Here is a 12,795-nt window from a genome sequence, read left to right as displayed (position 1 = left end):
GCGGATACTTCTGCATGTTTTGGATCTCAATTTCAATCTGGATCTGGATCTGGATCTGCGGTCTTTGGAAAGGGACTCGGAAACGAACATCTCCATGAAGATAAAGATGAAGATGAAGATGAAGATGAAGATGAAGATGAAACCGAAGCTCATAGCAGAGAGTGGCTGAGATCCGCCCTTACTCCTCCTGTGTCGGACTCGGACTCTGCCTCTGCCTCTGCCTCTGCCTCTACATCTCCCTCTCCCTCTCCCTCTACCTCCACCCCTAACCCCCTCCACGGCCCCAGACACCAATCCCAAAATCAAGGCTACACCCCCATCCACACCCCCGAACCCGAACCCAAACCCAAACCCAACCCTCATCCTCATTCCAAGTCCGCGAAAAACCCCCTCCTCCCCTCCCCCCTCAAAATCCGCAAATCCTCCACCACCACCACAACATCAACCTACACCCTCCCCCCCTTCGAAACCAGCTACACCACGACCATCGAAACCCCCAAGATACCGGGCATGCCTCCACTCCCACTACGCATCGTTCCGCGGGTGACGACACCACTAACCTTCTCTTCTCCCTTTCCCTCTCCCTCTCCGATCCCTTCCCCTTCTTTTCCGTCCGACCCTTCTTCAACCCCAACCTCAGATTCAACCCCAACCTCAAATCCAACCCCATCATCCTCAGCGGGGGCTATACCCACACCCCAACCGAAGAAAAAGAAAAAAGGACACGATTCCAACAATCGCTCTGCATCCGAATCAAGACCAAGATACGCACCAACCATGCTCAACAAACACACGCACACGCACGCGCACATAGCCACACACAACCACACGATCCTCTTCCTGCGCGAGCAGATCGCAGCCAGTATAGCCACGATGCAGGGTCTCATTGACGAGGTGACGGAGATGCAGCGCGCGAGGCGGGTGTCGAAGGGCATGAGACGGTCTGGGTCGTTTTGGAGTTTTAGTCCGGTGAAGGTTGGGGGGGCGGGGTCTGGTTCTGGTTCTGGTTCTGGTTCCGGGTCTGGGGCAGCAGAAGGGGGGGCGGGGTCTATGCATGGGAGGTCTGGGTCTGGGTCTGGGTCTGGGTCTGGACGTGAACAGCTCAAGGAGGGGAGAGAGGAGCGGATTGCGCGGCTGCGGGCGGAGGGGTGGCGGACGGTGGGGATTCGGTCGGAGAGGCGCGGGTGGAAGGGGGAGATGTATTATCGGAAGTATTGTGGGGGGGTTTTGGATGAGTTGTATCTGCAGGAGGGGGCTGAGTAGGGGTACAGTGTTACTGGTTATTCTGGGTTGCGATTGAAGACATGGAGTGTAAGAATAGAGGCGTAGATATGAGTGGGGATATGGCATCTGGGATTGGTGTAGGAGGTATTTGAGAATAAGAGTCAATTGAATTCAATTTATGATACGATGACTTGACTGAGTCTGTAGGATCTACTAGATGTGTAAGTAGGTACTCATCGATCAATCTGGAATATGGAGCATTAGTTATTTTGAGTCGCTGAAATGTCCAAAGAAGCAATTTGGTATTCCCGTTGAGTAAGGGAAAGGGGACTCTAAAGTTGAACAATCTCGTTATAAAGAATTGGAGTGCGGTAATGGAGACATGTGCGATAGTAGTAAAGCTAAAAGGCATATAGCGCTCGACCTGTGGATATAGTATCACTGTGAACATCAGGATGCGCGAGATTTCCCATACGCGGGAGACCACTTGTTGCTCATTCCTGATATCTGCCAAACTATCTGACTCCTCACGGGCTTTGTAGTGGGTTCTTTTTAAAGCACAGCTCCGGCTGGTGTACCCCAGTCTCAATCAACTAATTCATCCGTCCTGTGACTTTATCCGGTGGGTATATATACCATTCCAGTTCGTTTCAAGCCCGGAGAACCGGGTGTATGCCGTATGCACGAGCTAGTTACTGGATGCGTTTAGTAAAAGGGGCAATCGATATCCTTTTCAAACTCATAGTACTGCGCAGCACGAGAGGATATCTCTCGTTCCATTTCTGTAAGATTATCTCCATGCTGTCGTGCTGTTTCAGCAAGATCATACCTTGTTTATTGCTAAAAGTACTTCCGTCGACACTTTTTCAGGGACTGTAAGGAATAGTTCCTCTCCTTTTACCATCACGGTGGATACGTCGAGTACTTTGGACGCGGGTCGCGTCTTCGACTCTTACCACGTATTGCCTTCTCGGGGAGAGAAAGATGGGATCGAGTAAAGGTAAACTATGATGATGGTTGAAGTCGAAGAGACAGACCGGGAAGTGTCAAAAAGGGGGGGGAGATGAGACTACTTATATAGTTGCAAGAACACACAGCAACAATAACAGGCAGGAACGGCCTGTGCGCCAATATAATAGGAAGGAGTAGGCAGGGCCATTGTGTGCCTTATTCCTGCCTAAGGCTATAACTGCCAAACCCCACCGCCCTGCCAAGCCCGGCCTTCGCCAGCCCGAAGCAGCCAAGCGCGGGACGTGGTAACTTTGGTACGGGCCGAGCACGCCAGACAGACCGTACGATTCGAATCGGCCCCGCTGTAGACTATGGATCGCCTCCGAGTCAATCGGAGTACGGAGCAGATACTACCTATTTAGTAGCTAACACTCCGAGCAGACCGACGGACCCAGCATGCGTTTCTCCAATTCATAACCCCCCTCTCCCTCATTCCTCCCTCTCAACCACACTCCACACTCCACCACGCCCACAGCATCCATCAACAACAATGACATCGTCCCAACCCCCCGTCCGCATCGGCACCCGCCGCTCCAACCTGGCCGTCGTCCAGGCCGAGGGAATCCGCGCCAGCCTGCAGAAGCTCGCGCCAACACGGAGCTTCGAGATCGAGACGCTACACACCCTCGGTGATAAGGACAAGTCGACGGCGCTGTACAGCTTCGGCGCGAAGAGTCTCTGGACTGCTGAATTAGAGGAGAAGCTCAACTCGGGCGAATTGGACGTTATCGTGCACTGTCTGAAGGGTGAGTCCCCCCCTTCCCCCCCCCCTCTATCTATAACTAGGACCCCAAAATCGTTCATGCAAGAACTAATGAATAATGCAATGTCAATAGACATGCCCACAACTCTCCCCTCAACCTGCGCGCTTGCCGCCATCCCCCTCCGCGACGACCCGCGCGACGCCCTAATCGTCAAATCCGGCCTGCCCTACACCAGTCTCGCGACTCTTCCTCATGGGGCAGTCGTGGGGACGTCCTCCGTGCGCCGCTCCGCCCAGCTCCGTCGGCTATACCCGCACCTCAAGTTCGCGAACCTCCGCGGGAACGTGGAGACGCGGCTCGCGAAGGTGGATCACCCCGAGGGCGAGTACACGTGCATGGTGATGTCTGCGGCGGGGCTGGAGCGCATTGGTCTGAAGGGACGGATTACGCAGTACCTTGGTTCGAAGGATGGGGGGATTTTGCATGCGGTGGGGCAGGGAGCGCTGGGGTTGGAGATTCGGAAGGGGGATACGGCGACGGAGCAGTTGTTGGAGGGGTTGGCGGATGTGGGGTCGACTTTGGCGTGTTTAGCCGAGAGGGAGTTGATGAGGACGTTGGAGGGCGGGTGCAGTGTGCCGATTGGGGTGGAGACGGAGTGGGTGGAACAGGGGGTGTTGAGGGTGAGGGCTATTGTGGTGAGTTTGGATGGCGAGAGGGCGGTTGAGGAGACGGTCGATGGGGAGGTTAGGGTGGTGGACGAGGCGGTTAGGCTGGGGAGAGAGGTCGCGGAGAAGTTGGTCAGGGGGGGCGCGGATAGGATTTTGGGGGAGATTAATGAGACGAGGCCGGCTAAGGAATAGATTTCTTGCGTCTGTTCTTACATGGGGTGTGGCTTAAGAGGTACAGGGTACGTTCCTATATAACCACGAGACCCAGCTTCCATCTGATAATCAGGGAAAACATGCTGCCACCAAGAATGATAACCACGAAAGCCGTTATAGAGAACCCTCCAGACGCCAAACAAGCCGAATTTATCACGAACGCAAACGATTTTTGAAACCATGCCAACTCCCACAGTCTTCAAACCCCATCCCAATTTCCAAACTATCGATTACCCTCATTCATGGTGTTGACCAAACTGCTCCAAGGGGGCACAGCTTTCACGGCATGCTACGTCGGCAAAATCTCTTGGAGGAGGGCATAGGAGTATCAATGTCTTGACTGTATCCTAAAAGCAAATCTTAATGACACTACTACCTATAATTTGATGGGACATCAGTTCACGAACAGACGATTAAACCAGCAAAAGCCAATGTGGTTAATACTCGTACAAATCTTCTAATGTGATGCCATCGATAAAATCATTCCCACAAGACCGCTCATCTCTTCCAGAGATCGCCAGGATTCAAAGTTCATGACGAGGAACTTTGAATCTTACGTAAAATACTGGAAGCACGAAGTTCGGATGGAGACATTGCTCAAGTCTGGGCCAAGTCTTAACGTGACCGTCCAGATCACGATCCCCCGCGAGTGTCGAGACCATTTGAGCCGGACCTTCGCGTGGGTTTATGATCAGAAGGCATGCGCGGATATAGGCGGCATGCCCTACTTCCGGAATCCGGCGTTGGAGGATACGGCGGAGGATAAACTCTCAACACCAGACTGTTAAACAGACTTTTTTTTTTTTTGTCTGATCATGGCTATGGTTGTTCTTTAGCAGGGATCCTGATATTATTCGCGTTCGACCTGCTTTATGCGAGGGTGTCTTTGGAGAATGGCATATCCGAGCTTCTCCTATCAATCAAAAGCGGCCGCGGAAGCCAAGATACATGTACTACTATACTTTGATCTGGCATCTTGTCTTGTTTTGTCTTATCGTGTTTCTTGGTTTGCTGTGAGGGCTTGATATTCGTCGAGGCCCCTGCAGATAATATTCCATTTCTTGTCGGATTGTAGTGTAGTGACCGAATCAGGTGGGCGGACATCACGTGGGGGAGTCAGCGAGAGTGTGATCGGGCGGGGCCAATCATCACCGGGCGGCGAGGGGCGGAGCAACGGGCCAGCAGATGATCGCCCGGCCGGATGTCACTTAGTGCCTTCTTCAATGTCCCTCCCTCCCCTCCTCCCCTCCTCCACTTTCTCTTCCTCCTTCTCCTTACTACTTACTCTCACCCCCCCCCCCCCCTCTTAAATAAATACCAGCCATTGTCTCCCGTCTCTCGTCATCTCACCATCCCCGGATCTTCCCTGCGACCCTCAGATCGGGCTCCTTGCCTTCCGCCGTCAATCACCCCGCCGCCGTTAGCAGACGTCATACATTTATCTATCTCTGCGCCTCCGAGATCTACCCTCGACGGCACTGGTCCGCCCGCCTCACCATCACCTCTTCACTACGACCTGGTCTAGTTCGGCTGCAGTGAAGTGCGTCCCCGAGGCACCGTGCCCATCATGTTTGCTACCAAACGTCTGAGCAAGGTAATTCCCCCACCCCCATTCCGAAGACTCTTGATCAGGTCAGCTAATGACACGGCCCGGCACTACAGGAGCTCCTCAAGGTATCTATCTACCACACCCTACCAGCCTACATTCCCTTCCTCCCTATCTCCTCCGCCATGATATCTCACCTCTACATTCCCTCCGCCATGATACACATACCCTACGGCATACATCCACCCAATCCAACAACTCCACTAACCAACCCCTCCCATCGCAGTTGAAAGACCACCTCCCCCCGGAATCACAATCGTCAAATCCGACAACCTAGAAGAATGGCAAATGGACATCCAAGTCCTCGACTCCAACCCGCTGTACCTGAACCAGATCTACCGGCTGAAATTCACCTTCAGCAATAAATACCCTATTGGTACCTTGCCACCCACCCACCCAACCAAAAACCAGCCAACCAGCCAACCAATTTACCTATTCTAGAACCCCCAGAAGTCCAATTTATCGAACTCGCCCCCACAACCGAAACCCCGCGCCCGATCCCCATCCACCCACACATCTACAGCAACGGGATAATATGTCTGGATCTGCTCAGTTCCGCGGGGTGGTCGCCCGTGCAGACGGTCGAGAGCGTCTGCATGAGCATCCAGAGCATGTTGACCGCCAATTCGCGTGACGAGCGGCCCCCCGGCGACAAGGACTTCGTGTCGTATAATCGGCGCAGGCCCAGGGATATTAATTTCTTTTATGATGATGATAATGTATAGTTTTTGATGGCTGGCATTGGGATGAGGTGGGGGTGTATTTTTATTTTATTAATTGATCAGAGGGGGAAAGGGGGGGGGACGGAAGGCATGTGATTCTTGGATTGATTGATTGTGGACTGGGGTTACGTTTGGATTGTGGATAGGGGATGTGCATGTGGAAATGGGATCAGTGGGTGGATAGGAATGGAATGCACAGGAATGGATTAATCGGATGGATAATGGATATGGATAGGATATTCTGCATTCTGCCGGGTGGGTTAGGTATGGTACAGGCTACAGGCTACAGGCTACAGATATCTATGCGCCGAGCGACGGCTGAGAACTGAGAACTGAGAACTAAGAACTGAGAGTGAGGTACGAGGATGAAGAAGATGATGATGAGGAGGGGACTCAGGAAGAGAAGAGAACTTAACTTGCATTAGCATTGGCGCGACTTTCATCTACAGTACTTCATATATTTCCGACAAACGCCACGGCGTTTTCCATAGCTTGGGTTTTAGGTTAGGTTACTATGTTGGATTAGGTCATTATGTCAGTAAAGGCGGAGTTAACTAGCATGGGATATAGTCAGTCGGATATTGCTTTACTCTGTCTGTCTGTCTGCTACCTTGCTATCTTGGTAATAGTATGTAACTTTTTTCCCCCTCACCCTCTCCCTCTCTCTCTCTTCCTTCCACACCCTCCCTTTCTCTCTCCTTTCTCTCCATATAACTACACTACCCTGAATTAAATACTCACGTAATCCGTAGTTATACTGTATTTTATAAGACTCTCCCCCCCCCCACCTACTCAGAAAAGCAAACATCCACAACTTTCATCAACAGATTTGTTTGTTTCGAGACACTATACACAGGGTTATGGCAAGATAAAAAGAAAAGAGAAGAAAAGAAAAGAAACACACAAGTCATGGGACGTAGGTAGGGAGGTAGGTAGGTAGATAGATCACTGTAACAGATACAGACACAGACACAGACACGGACAAAAAGAAATTCAAACGCCAGGTCAAAAGATAAAAAAAAAATACAGACAGCGGAGGAATTGAGTGAGTTGGTTTGAATGACCGACAGGGTACCTGTTACACAACACAACTCAACTTGCACACAAGGGTAGGTAGGTAGGTAGGTAGGAACAATTAATCTTTCTTGGTATATCTGCATGTCTAAACGAGATTTTGCACCAATCCACCAGGGGTCATGTGTATGTTGTTCTTAAGCTGGAGCGTAGCTGTTGTTATAATAACAGATCCTGGAGATCAGAACGGTCCCATCCAATTCTACCGGTCGACTTCACCGAACACGAGATCCATCGTTCCTGGGATTGGTTAGTATTGGAGTTGGTTGGTGGGGAAGGAAAAGAGTAAGATTGGGTTGGGATAAACTCACCGATGATAGCAACAGCATCGGCCAGCAAGTGACCACGGGACACTTGGTCGAAACCACCCAGGTGAGCGAAACCGGGAGCACGGATCTTGCAGCGGTACGGCCGCTCGGTACCGTCACTGACCAGGAACACACCCATCTCACCCTTGGGGGCCTCGATGGCGGAGTAGGTCTCACCGGGGGGGACGGAGTAACCCTTGGTGAACAGGAGGAAGTGGTGGATCAGAGCCTCCATGTTCTCCTTCATGGCCGCGCGGGGCGGGGGGGAGATCTTGTAGTCCTCGACACGGACGGGACCGGCGGGCATCTGGTTCAGGCACTGGACGATGATGCGCAGGGACTGACGGAACTCCTCCATACGGCAGAGGTAACGGTCGTAGCAGTCACCGTTGACACCGACGGGCACGTCGAACTCGACCTGGTCGTACGCATCGTACGGCTGGGACTTGCGGATATCGAAGGGGACACCGGAACCACGCAGCATGACACCGGTGAAACTCATGTTCAGCGCATCAGCAGCCGGCACAACACCAACACCCTGGGTTCTGGCCTTCCAGATACGGTTATCCGTGAGCAGCTCCTCGGTCTCGTCAATGCGGTCACCGAACTGAGTGGCCCACTGGTAGATGTCGTCGAGCAGACCAATGGGGATATCCTGGGACACACCACCGGGGCGGACGTAGGCAGCGTGGAGACGGGCACCGGAGACACGCTCGTAGAATTCCTAATTCAAGCCATGGGTCAGTTCACTGTGGCCCCCGGTCCACGGGTCAGGATTTCAACCTACCATCAGCTTCTCACGCTCCTCGAAACCCCACAGGAAAGGCGTCAGAGCACCAACATCCATCGCGTGGGAAAGGACGGACATGAGGTGGTTCAGGATTCGGGTCATCTCGCCGAACAATGTGCGGATGTACTTGGCTCTCTCGGGGATCTCGATGTTCAGCAGCTTCTCAACAGCCAGGGAGAAACACTGCTCGTTGGTCATCATGGAAACATAGTCCAACCGGTCGAAATACGGCAGGGCCTGCATGTAGGTCTTGTATTCGATCAACTTCTCGGTACCACGGTGTAGCAGACCGACGTGGGGATCGGCGCGGACGATCTCTTCGCCATTGAGCTCCAGAATCAGACGCAACACACCGTGCGCGGCCGGATGCTGAGGACCGAAGTTGACAGTGTAATGGCGGATCTTGCGGCCGACACCCTCGTCCTCGGACTCGAGAGCTGCGCCGACCTGGGCCTCGGTAGGGCCCTCCTTGTTAGCCAGCGATGTGAAGGTCGGGTCGGTCGGAATGAGGCGGGTGGCCTGGTAGCTGGTCGGCTCGGCGTGCCGGCGAGGCAGCGACGTGGCAATTGAGCGACATCTGGGGATAGCAGCGTTTCTGGAGGCGAAGGGAGAGGGGCGGAGGCAGAGCCTTTTGGGCGCGCTGCCCGCGAGGCGAGTGAAGGAGGTAGCCATTCGGGTGAGCGGGGAGTGAGGAATGAGGACGAGGACGAGGAGGCGAGGCGGGGGAGCCCTCAATCCAGACGCAATGGGTTGGAGGAGGGGGGATTTGCGGGGATTGGGTCGACGTGGTGACGCTACCTTGACCAGATTGGAGGTTGCTGCTTTCCACTCGAGATACAATTTGGGCCGTCACGTGAGCCAGCTGCTGGTCATCAGGCCGCCTCTGGTTGGCCTGCGGATCCCGTTTATTGCGCGCCGCGCTAGTTCCACCTCTGCCCAGTACTGGGTGCGCTTTAGACACCTAGAGAAACCCCCCCCCCCCCCCAAACTTGACCGCCCTCGCCATGCAGAAAATACTGCCGCGTCGGCCAAAGAACTTTTCCCAGTTGCTCTCCCGGTCGTCCATTCCCACCTTGTCCGTTGCCCTCCTCCCCTCCCCCAACTCCTGGTCCATCATGGCGCCCCTCATCGTTTCGCAGGAGGAGCTCGATCGCAGAAGGGTATGCTCGATTCCTCCGCCACTCTCCCGCCTGCCCTGCCATACTGATTGCGATTCCAGATCGTCGACATCAACTTCGAGACCGTCGCCAACATTCCCTCCACAGATTTCCCCGGTCACTGGCCTGGAGAGTCGCACGAATGGTCCCTGGAGAAGTTCCAAAATGTACGTCCGTCAGACCCGGCTGAGCACACAGATGCCGTTCCTTCCCGTCTTGCCCGCTGCTCACACCTGGCGCGAAATATAGGACTTCAAGATCGAATTCCACCGGAACGAGCGATTCGAATCCTCCTTCTCTCTCATCGGTGTCGATGCCTCGATAGCCAATGCCTTCCGTCGTATCCTCATGGCGGAGGTCCCCAGCGTGGCCATTGAATACGTTTTCGTGCACAACAACACCTCCGTCATCCAGGACGAAGTGCTCGCGCAGCGTCTGGGTCTGATCCCGTTCAAGGGCTCGGTGGAGGGCATCAATTGGATGCGCTGGTTCAAGAAGCCCACGGAAGACGATCCCGAGAGCGGCAGCAGCCCCGCCGACTACAACACCATCGTCCTGCGCCTGGACGTCGAATGCACCAAGAACCCCAACGCCGATCCCAAGGAAGACGACCCCCGCAAGATCTACAACAACGCCCACGTCTACGCCAAGGATATCACCTTCCACCCCGTCGGTCGTCAGGAGCAGTTCTTCTTCGGGGACGATACCTTCCAGCCCGTCAACCCCGATATCCTGGTCGCCAAGCTTCGTCCCGGTCAGAAGATCGACATGGAACTTCACTGCATCAAGGGAATCGGTGCCGACCACGCCAAGTTCTCGCCCGTCGCCACGGCCTCCTACCGTCTGATGCCCGATATCAAGATCCTCCGCCCCATCCTCGGAGACGACGCCAAGAAGTTCGCCAAGTGCTTCCCCAAGGGTGTCATCGGCCTTGAGCCGGTCTCTCGCGAGGAGGCGTCACAGAAGGGAAGCGGATACGAGGGCCACGAAGGCGAATCCAAGGCTGTCGTTGTCGATGCCTTCAACGACACCGTCAGCAGGGAATGCCTCCGACACGAGGAGTTCCAGGGCAAGGTCAAGCTCGGTCGCCTGCGCGACCACTTCATCTTCAACGTGGAGAGCGTTGGCCAGTTCGAGAGCGACACGCTCTTCCTGGAAAGTGTGAAGGTGCTGAAGCTCAAATGCGCCAGATGGAAGAGGGGCTTGACGGACCTGATGCGCTAAGTGCCTCGTCCGTAAAAAAATGATTCAAAGCTATATAATGCATTGGCCAGGCGTTGGATTGTGCTTGTCTTGTTGTTGATTTTGTACATTTACGAAAAAGTCGGTGACAACCTTCTTTACAATTGCTGGGAGTCTGGACTGGGATCCTTGAGGGATAGAAAAAGCAGATTTGACTTCCTAGGTCTTCAAATATGATCATCAGAGAATCGTGTATTCTTCGTAGCGTAGGCGCATGTCCGTTCATCTTGGAGAGGACTGCTTTGTCTTCATTGGAATGACAGTCGGAAGCGGAAATCGATGGTATACGCCGGGTCACTGACTGCGATTTCCTGGCCATCCTCGATCAGCTCTTTTAGCTTCAGCTTCAGATTGTGCCGGGTCTGCTCCTCCAACTGAGGCGGGAACCGCTGGTAGAGCGTTTTCTCCTCCGTTCTCATACTGGGCTTCTTCAGCTGCGCCTCGGGCCGTTCTCCAAGTGTCTCGATGAACACTTCCAGCGTCATGTTCGGATCCACTGTCAACTTCCGCGCGAGGTTCCCACACACCGGACAATCCGGTTTCTTCTCCGCCTCGAAGGTGTATGTGTAGACACCCTCCTCGCCCGCGTACATCATGTAGTTTTCGAGATAGGGGTTGCACGAGGTGGCGATCTTCAACGCCTCGGACGTCGTAGCAGCTGCGATAACTGCGTTGGTTGAGGCAATAGCGGGGATAATGTTCTTCACCACGCCCTGGGTCATCTGGAAGGTGATTCCGGGGATCTGGAATTGCTTCGCCCGCTCGAGGGCAGCGCTGTACACCCATCCGATATGTTCCAGGTCGTCACTGTCGAAGGAGTCATCTTTGCGCTGTTCCTGCCAGGCGATCTGATGGGCCCATTCGATGCAGTGTTGAGGTTGACGCGGGATGGTTGCGATGGTGCAGAGAGGGACTGCAGGTCGGGGTGCGTGCATATCGAGCTGACACTCAATGCAAGAGGAAAGCGAGGGTAGGATCACACGTGCCTGGCCCTTGAAACCTATTCCCTGTTTAGCTGCCTCGGTTGCTTTCTCACTTTAAGCAAGCCTACCTTCCGTTCCTCCATCGATGAGCGGCTTCAAGCTTTCCGGATCCTCAAAATCGACCATCCCCACTAGCGTGGAGTTGATCCATCGCCTGGCTTCGATACTGTCAAGGCCACAAACGATGATTTTAAACTGCATGTAGTAATCCTCATCCTTGTCCTGGATCTTGCCTACGAACGGCGTGATCTTGACTCCTTTCACCCGACGTTCTACAAATGCGGCGGCAACCTCTGCCTTAGGCTTGCCTATATCGGCTTGGCGGAACAAGAACTGTCGGTTTAGGTTGGAGATATCGATCGTATCTGAAAACGTTAGGCGTCTGGTCTGGTTGCGCATTGCTGCAGGGAACTTACCCATGTCAATGACATGGATGTCCTTAAAGCCTGACAGGGCAAGATTTTTGAGAATCTCGCATCCTAAGCCACCAGCCCCTCTATAGATGGCGCGTGGTTAGTTCCCTACATAACTCCTGAAGACGGAATTCGAATCATGAGGGGACCAAATACGAACATAACCCTAGACATGCGTTAGTGACCTGCATCGTATCTCCATGTCCAAAGACACCTACAGAATTTTGGATGATTCCAGAGAAGTAATTGTCTCCGGTCCAGGAACCCAGTCCTCGTCGCTAAAAGGACCCGACTTGGTCAAGACCTTGTATAGATGTGTCCTAGGCGGTATCAGTATCAGAGCGATGGGACCGCAGAAGTTACTTCACCATCGAGGAGGTACGTCTGGGGATGCCATTGTGGTGGATATCCTCTCTAGTCCAGCGCGACAATAAACACCCAATCGCCGTCGCTCTAGATCGCAGTCCGTTTAGGCAAGTGTTTCTCGTGCCTTATTAGAAAACAATAAATTGATGGGGGTATATGTTGGATGGAAAAAGTACCAAACACAGCCGAATGCAGTACCCAAAACAGAGCTGGTGAGTGCAAGGACCACCGAGGGGAGGGGAATGACGAGGGGACGAAGCAGGAAGCAGGAAGCAGGAGGAAGCTGCCAGGCTGCCAGGCTGCCAGGCCTCGAC

General features: G+C 53.7%; 6 protein-coding genes across 6 annotated transcripts; 4 read left to right on the top strand and 2 right to left on the bottom strand.

The window, feature by feature from the left end:
* Positions 1-2,548: 2,548 nt before the first annotated feature.
* BO70DRAFT_342864 (porphobilinogen deaminase) lies at positions 2,549-3,799 on the top strand (the record flags this gene model as incomplete). The annotated part of the gene is made up of 2 exons (XM_025541391.1): positions 2,549-2,981; positions 3,072-3,799. Exons 1-2 carry the CDS (start codon positions 2,726-2,728, stop codon positions 3,797-3,799), a joined length of 984 nt encoding a protein of 327 aa, XP_025396338.1. The 5' UTR covers positions 2,549-2,725.
* Positions 3,800-4,251: 452 nt separating this feature from the next.
* On the top strand, positions 4,252-4,649 carry BO70DRAFT_122317 (uncharacterized protein). The gene has a single exon (XM_025537965.1). The coding sequence runs from the start codon at positions 4,354-4,356 to the stop codon at positions 4,606-4,608; it is 255 nt and encodes an 84-aa protein (XP_025396337.1). The 5' UTR covers positions 4,252-4,353; the 3' UTR covers positions 4,609-4,649.
* A 738-nt stretch (positions 4,650-5,387) lies between these two features.
* On the top strand, positions 5,388-6,151 carry BO70DRAFT_373610 (ubiquitin-conjugating enzyme E2; the record flags this gene model as incomplete). The annotated part of the gene is made up of 3 exons (XM_025544923.1): positions 5,388-5,403; positions 5,653-5,802; positions 5,868-6,151. The coding sequence occupies 3 exons, from the start codon at positions 5,388-5,390 to the stop codon at positions 6,149-6,151; spliced, it is 450 nt and encodes a 149-aa protein (XP_025396336.1).
* Positions 6,152-6,957: 806 nt separating this feature from the next.
* Positions 6,958-9,106, bottom strand: BO70DRAFT_365144 (NADH-quinone oxidoreductase subunit D). Its single transcript, XM_025543991.1, has 3 exons — positions 8,318-9,106; positions 7,534-8,254; positions 6,958-7,462 (listed from the first exon to the last, which is right to left on the bottom strand). Exons 1-3 carry the CDS (start codon positions 8,990-8,992, stop codon positions 7,425-7,427), a joined length of 1,434 nt encoding a protein of 477 aa, XP_025396335.1. The 5' UTR covers positions 8,993-9,106; the 3' UTR covers positions 6,958-7,424.
* A 276-nt stretch (positions 9,107-9,382) lies between these two features.
* BO70DRAFT_389591 (DNA-directed RNA polymerase core subunit RPC40) lies at positions 9,383-10,883 on the top strand. Its single transcript, XM_025546090.1, has 3 exons — positions 9,383-9,480; positions 9,540-9,644; positions 9,727-10,883. Exons 1-3 carry the CDS (start codon positions 9,436-9,438, stop codon positions 10,699-10,701), a joined length of 1,125 nt encoding a protein of 374 aa, XP_025396334.1. The 5' UTR covers positions 9,383-9,435; the 3' UTR covers positions 10,702-10,883.
* Positions 10,754-12,740, bottom strand: BO70DRAFT_365142 (NEDD8-activating protein UBA3). Its single transcript, XM_025543990.1, has 6 exons — positions 12,484-12,740; positions 12,334-12,435; positions 12,276-12,281; positions 12,119-12,198; positions 11,771-12,067; positions 10,754-11,719 (listed from the first exon to the last, which is right to left on the bottom strand). The coding sequence occupies exons 1-6, from the start codon at positions 12,510-12,512 to the stop codon at positions 10,968-10,970; spliced, it is 1,266 nt and encodes a 421-aa protein (XP_025396333.1). The 5' UTR covers positions 12,513-12,740; the 3' UTR covers positions 10,754-10,967.
* Between the last annotated feature and the right edge of the window lie 55 nt (positions 12,741-12,795).

Source organism: Aspergillus heteromorphus (genome assembly GCF_003184545.1).
Source record: "Aspergillus heteromorphus CBS 117.55 chromosome Unknown BO70scaffold_27, whole genome shotgun sequence".
NCBI lineage: Eukaryota > Fungi > Ascomycota > Eurotiomycetes > Eurotiales > Aspergillaceae > Aspergillus > Aspergillus heteromorphus.
This window is presented reverse-complemented; position numbering and strand designations above follow the sequence as displayed.